Consider the following 7,033-nt stretch of genomic DNA (forward strand, 5'->3'; position numbering starts at 1 on the left):
CTCCAGTATACCATGCTCGGAAAATAACAGCAAACCTACTAAAAAAAATACTTGACTCATTAAAATTTGCCTAATATCTCTAATCTAATGTTTAATCTTTTAAATATCATTTTATTTTTTTCAGTTTGGTCTCTCTTCGCCGTGAGGATGATGCTGCTGTTTCTTCTACTTCGTCTTTTTTTACTGATCCAGATCTACAAGAAAGCACAGGAAGGCCTACACAACGCAAACTGTGTGACCGTTCGTCTGTTTAATTAAGAGGAAATGTACGAGGACATCGAAAAGGTTCATAGCATCGTTATACACTTCAATAAATAATTAGCCATAGGATGGGTCCAGCGCCAAGCAGATTTTACCAACACTGATTCGCTTCGGACAGATGCCAAACCACGCACCAGGTAAGCTAAAACCTAGAGGTCCCCTATTGTACATATAAAATTATTTGAAATCCGTCCAAAACTTAAAGAGCTAGACCTCAAGTAATATTGCAATTCGATTGCTGGAAATCCACTCGGCAATCGAATCTCGATAGAATCGTAGCTAGAGTCAGTAACAGTCACGCCGTTTTCAAACTTATGACTGGATGATAATAGCAAGGCCCTTTCATAAATTCGTCGGCGGGATGCACGTTATTGTGCAATACACCACTTTCACATCTCCCATAGTGTACCTTACAAAGTTATTGGAACAAAAGAAAACGTTTACATAAGAAAAGAGTTCAATTCCCAGAGGACTGGTTTGAAACACCAACATGGCCGCCGTTTTATTGTTTTTAAACACCAATATGGCCGCCCGTGACGTCATGTGAAAACGCTCTCTCAAGGTAAACGTCCCACGCAAAACCCTTAAAAATCGATAAAATTCGCCGTTTTCAGCTACAAGAATGGCGATACACAACTTTTTAGGCACAAAAACGTTTATTTTGAATTTACTGATAATATCAAGAGCAGTATATTACGATAATTGGAATCTTTTCGATATTCTAATTCACTTCTAAATCCAAACAGCTTCAAACTTACAAGATTTGAATGGGCTCTCTGTGAAGAAAGCTTCATTTGCTGCTCAGCAAGTTTACTTAACTTGCGGTTTTCACCGCGTTTCTGTCAGAAATTAGCCGCCGATATGTCACGTTGAGGTTTCTTTAATCGTTTAATCCCAAGTTAAGTGAAAACGCGGCAAAACCCAAAAACGTCTCAAAAAATAGTCACACGGGAAGTTGCTTTTGTTTTTCCTTTTGGCTAAGCTTTGTCATGTGACCGGACATGTTACTAAAGTAAGCGGGCGATAACAACAACATACACGTCTCTGTGCTGAATTCGTCTCGCACAAAAAAACTTATCATATTTTTCAGTATCGTTTAGGCCATAAGTTGACGACCAAATTCTTTTTGTCAACTTCACAAACCGCCTTTTATGCCATTACCTACATTGTCTACTACGTCATCCATAATATTCTCCTGGCCAAACTAACTTAAAGACGTGAACATCGACAGCAGTGCACCAATAAACTGAAGTTGTAAATCAAATTCACACGGAACTAGTGGTATAATAATTATATTTGTATCCTATGACGTTTCATTTTTTTCATGAGGTTAATATTAGGCTAAATTCAACATGAACATTGAACATGTTCTGTTACTATTAGAAATTAAATTGCCTATGAACTGAACTCTTGTTGAGAAAGCACTTGTGTTGTTTTCCATGATTATTCACCAACTGAAAATCCATCCTTTTAATTATAGATTTCTTTAGCTTAGATGAAAACGAAGGTAGCCTCGATCCTCTGCTAAACAAATGGTACAAAATTAAATTTCAATGTACCCATTTTTTCCTGTGGCTAGGGATTTAAGAGGCGCGGGTCGATATATCGTAAATTTTGCCAATGCCAATTGATATCATAGAACGAATGATTGTGAAAAAGCTCACGGTTAAGAAGCCAATCTCAGTTTAAATCATACCAAAATAGCTAATCAAAGATAGTTACCAAAAGAAAGTAAAACTTTCTTAACAGTAGAAGCAGAAAAATCTTTGCACTTGACGCACTATTATATATTATGATAGCCTAAATAGAAAATCCATTTGTTTTGTCATCATAGAAAGCCTTACAGGGAAACGTTTCGCCCTTGAAATAGTGAACGTTAATTTGTGGCTTTAGATTTGGATTCGGACAAACTTTTGGGTAGATTTTTGATGCAAGCGAACAATGCAGATTTACATTTATCACTGGTAATGTTGATAAAAGAAAAACACAGTAGGGAGTTATTTCCATGCAGAACTCCTTCCATATGCTGTTCGGAAATGTCAAATTAGTTCCCCATGGCAACTCTGTTCAAAGCCCCAGGCTATGTTAAATACTGTTTGGTCTTTCACTGCATGTCGCGTCATTGACCGTGGAGGTTGTCCTGTCACGTGCTCCAGAGAATGAAGGAAGAGAATAAAGATTTGCAGGACTCGGCCACCATGGCTGGCGAATGAGACTCGACCAGGCACGACGAAAATCCCTTTTACAGAAAGCACAGAGAAGGGGATTCGTCAGTGGAGGAATAAAACGGAGATAAATGATCACACAGAAACCCCAGTTTTGATTAATAACAAAGAACTTCTCTGGGATGTGATCTTGGAGCATTTGAAGAAAAAAAGGCAGCCAGCATCCAATGAAAATCAGCATCATTGTCGCAAGGATGAAGGTTCCTCTTAGGTCATGCACGATGGGCGCAAGACGCTGATCTAGATTTCTTTGGCGCCGTCGTACAGCAAAAATATGTCGGAGGGAAATCAACAAGATGTGGCTGTATGCGAGAAGCATTGACAATAAGGGCATAAGTAGGAACACCACCAACACAAATAGCAAATAGACTCTATCAAATTGGACTTTTCCTTCTGTGATAGTCAAAGAGTTGCTGCTGACGTTATACCAGGACAGTTGAATGAAAGATGACAGGAACGCTAGTGACCAGATGAACGTGATGAGGACGGTGGCTCGCGGTTTCGTCAAACGCTGGTGATATGTCATGGAGTGAACGATTATTGCGTAACGGTCGCAAGCGATAACCAGAAGGTGAAACACTGAGGATATGGCGGTGAATCGTACAACCAGGACGGAACTTACGCAGGCCTTAAATGAAATTTCCAACGAGCAAATTATGTAAAGAGGAATCCCGACCAGTCCAAAGAGAAAATCAGAAACAGCCAACGAAACGAGAAACATGTTACTGACTGTCCTAAGTGTTTCTTTCCAAGCCATCAAAACAATCTCGATGCCGTTTGCTGCCAGAATTAGCAAGAGAAACGCGATCAAGGGAGAGTGAATTGGCCAGTAAAAACCACGAGTACACATAGGACTTATGGTTATCTGCTCAGGAGAACTAAAATTTGTCACTTCAGTTGCGTTCTCCGTCGCAAAAACCTCTTCGTTGCTTCCGTTGTAGAAAGGCATCTTTCCAGCAGAGTATCGCTCTCTGGTCTGTAGGAAGTTACTTCTCCTTCTAATCGCTGTTTATTTAATTTTCTGCCGCAATTTAGACCCCGCTGTTTATCAATAATTGATTAAACCGTAGTGGTTGAACATGCAAATTTCAACTTGTATTTAAGAGGTTTCGAAGAATGGTAATTAGTCTCCAAACTTCACACTTGCCTTGCTGTACGAGAACAATCTTCTCTGTTTGCACAGCCAGTTCAGTGTTGTACCGGTTGTGGCAGATACGACTGCCTTGACTTTTATGAGATAAAGAAACATTTACCGCAGAAACCAACACTGAACAATTTCAAACATACATCTAAGCCGGTAAATCAGTTTCTCAAAAGAATTTGATTCTTAGTCTAATTAAGAAGCAAACGTCACCTTTGAATTCTGCTTTTTGTCCGTTCTCGGTGAGATTGCATGAAAGATGTCTGTATTTGTTTATACAGCTTTTCTCCTTCCCCTATACAATGACATGAAATCTATTTTGAAAAAGAAACTACAGAAAACAAACTTTCAATTTTATATGTAAATAATGCTCTTTTCAATGCGTATACGAATCATTTATTTATTGACTTAGTTCCAAACTGTTTACGAATCACCCTGGGCTTTTAAAAGGATCTTTCAGATGTTAGCGATACTTTTTCTTACTAAAGGGGATAAGTGTTGTCTACGACCTTTTTTGTTTTCTATACTCCATTTACCGTTCTTAGAATTAAATCCACCCACTTCCAGAACGGCGGTTAGTCGTTTGAAGTGTGACCAATTAATTTATCTTCACAATTTTACCGGATATTTTTCTCAATATCGCGGAAAATAGTTTTCTCTCAGCAAAAAAAGACAAACCACTGAAATTTAGGGAAGCAAAAACCAATTTTATCCGCACTGCCTTATGAAGATCTTATTCGACGAAACATTGCCTATGTTTTTGGAGTAATTTAATTAAAATTTAACTGTGCAATATCATTCGGACCTTGTTTTTCAATATGCTGTTATTCAGTTCTGTGTCATTACTACCTGAATTAGCAAGAAAGCTTAGAAACCAAAACGTCGAAAACATGTCTTTCCTTGTATTTCATACTTCGTCACAAAATATTCGAGGTTATAGTTAGTTGTTCGGATACAACACCATTTTTCCTGCATGATGGGTAGCTTCGTCCTTCCTGTCCAAAGAATTTCAGAATGTAATATAGTATAGATCGGTTTTTATCAAAAGTGACAAATCTTTAATCGTTTGTCACCTTTTTCAGCATTTTGTCCTCTTATTAGCGTAGGTGCCTGTGTTACTCAATGCTGAGTAAAAATTCTGTCGCATTTAGCGGATAAAGTGTAGACCTATTAAATCGAAGTCGACACTCGTACAAATGTATTCGCAGTGTGGAAATTGGGAAACTTTATCAAAATGCAAACTTATATTACGTTCTAGATGCGCAACACACTAGGTGATACAAAACCTACCAAAAACCAAAACAAAACACTTTCTCGTAATCAAGTGTCGGCTGACATTTACCGCTTCTCACAACGATTTTTTTTTTAACTTTTTTTTTCTCTAATTTATCTTCGTTTGAATAAGAATAGCTACCTCTCGACTAAAGGCCGATTGAAAGCGTCGCTAGAAGGCAGGATAAAATTGCTCGAGTAATTGGAATCAAATTGATAAAATACATTTTTCTTCTTGTGACTAGAGCACGACAGTTGCCTAATTTAATTAACTCTAAAAATAAAAGATAAAAGATAAACACAAACGAAAAGGGTGTACATTCATATATTGTCATTTTTTTGTTCGATTTGGACCCCACCGCTTCGCATTGGGAATAAGATGGTTTACTGCGTTCTCTCCTTCATCTCCCCTTTAGCAAACTCCTGCAGGGCTTATGTTTCCTTCGATAACAGTGTAAATCCACAATTTAAGACGGCATTTGATTGTAATTTAAGAGGAAGAAAGCACTTTAAAATTGAACTTCCGACTTTTTTTTGGCTCGCCCCTTTAAGTGGCCTAAAAGGTGCGGTTCATTCATTGTCATTCATTGTACATCCGAAAGAACTAGGCAAAGGCGTGGTAATCACTTGTTTGCTTTGTATTACTTTTTTGGAAACATTCGGCGCTTCCATCTCAAAATTCTAAAGTTTTTAAAAGCCTGCGAGGGAAGCTGAATTCACAGGAATATGTTTCCTTTTCATGACAACATATGTATCCATTTGTCAACTTTCATTGGCTTGCGAGTACTACCACAAAATTGGCAAGTTTTGCCTTGTCAAGGCTCCTTTTTAATTTAAGGTTAAAATTTGTTTTTTCCATAGGGAAACAGGAAACTCGACACACACTAAACAAAAGAAATCTTGTCAGAAACTTCCAAGTGTACATAAGTTCCACTTTTGTTGTCAACCATTTTAAAACCTCTCACTCTCAATGATCAGTAACATCAAAATTCAAGAAATTATTTTGAGAAAGGCCGAAATAATAAATAGTGGGAGTCGTTAAGAAGCCCTTTTAATGAATTTTCATCAACTTTGAATGTAGTGGCTAGTGCTTTTGTGGTTGTCCATGACAAAATATAGCCCAGAGAAGTTAATGGCGATTTTAAGTAAAGCATTTTTTGTTTTATCCAGGAATTAACTATCACTTCAAAGCAAGTGAAATAAAAAATGTAAAGAGGTTGGTCCAGAATGATAGGACTGCTAGATGTATTCATTTGAATGGCTGATTTTGACTGATTTTGTTCACAGACTCAAAAGTTAAAATGGAGCAATATCTGAAAGTATTTCTGTCTCAGCGCTTTTTGGTTATAAACACGATTTTTAACTTTAAATAACCGTCGTGACGCTCTCAAGGTTCACTTGGAAAATCTTCAAGTAGTAAAATGGTGGCTAAAGAAATCTACTTCCTTCACTGCGTATTTTTCCGGCAAGAAGAAAAGACCGAATTGTGCCAAGCAGCTTGAGTAAACACGTGTCTCATGACGTACTTTGTGTGTGGTAATTAATGCTGCCCTGGTAACCAGTTTTAAACAGCTGACTTTGCAGCTTTGTGTGTTGCTGAATGGACTGATCAACAATCTATTGCCGTAGATTTTATAACTCCTAATAGTTTTTCCCCAATTGTGCTGCTTATTACGGACGACATTGAAACACGACGTCATTTCCACGTTGAAATGATCATGAATAGCAATAGCTTTCACATAGACAAAGAGCATTCAGGTCCAGTTCATACGCCGCACCTCTGCAAATTCAAGAATTAAGTTCCACAAAAGCACGGCGAAGCACGACGTTTGAATCAAAGCCTGGTTTTGCATTTGGTTCTGTAGAGTAATTTCGGTTCGAGAAGGGAAGGTCTGCCGTGCTCCATTTCCCTGGCACAGCCTTGCATATGCCGTGTCGAACTAAAATTGCTTAATTTCGGAAATTTTGTATTTTTCTGTTTCATTTACAGCTAACTTGATACTAAGTTCACGACTCTGGAACGACGTCTCAATTGAAGTCTTGCCGGGATTCTGTTGAATCCAATTACACTTGAGTTCGACACGGAAGAAGCGCGTCGTAAGAACTGGGTCTCCCTCATGTTATGGCACTACTT

The 7,033-nt window shown here is 38.1% G+C and overlaps 1 protein-coding gene across 1 annotated transcript; it reads right to left on the reverse strand.

The window, feature by feature from the left end:
• Positions 1 to 1,152: 1,152 nt before the first annotated feature.
• On the reverse strand, positions 1,153 to 3,680 carry LOC140927122 (histamine H2 receptor-like). The gene has a single exon (XM_073376778.1). It carries the CDS (start codon positions 3,433 to 3,435, stop codon positions 2,347 to 2,349), a length of 1,089 nt encoding a protein of 362 aa, XP_073232879.1. The 5' UTR covers positions 3,436 to 3,680; the 3' UTR covers positions 1,153 to 2,346.
• Between the last annotated feature and the right edge of the window lie 3,353 nt (positions 3,681 to 7,033).

This window comes from Porites lutea, chromosome 2, assembly GCF_958299795.1.
Source record: "Porites lutea chromosome 2, jaPorLute2.1, whole genome shotgun sequence".
In the NCBI taxonomy this organism is placed as follows: Eukaryota; Metazoa; Cnidaria; class Anthozoa; order Scleractinia; family Poritidae; genus Porites; species Porites lutea.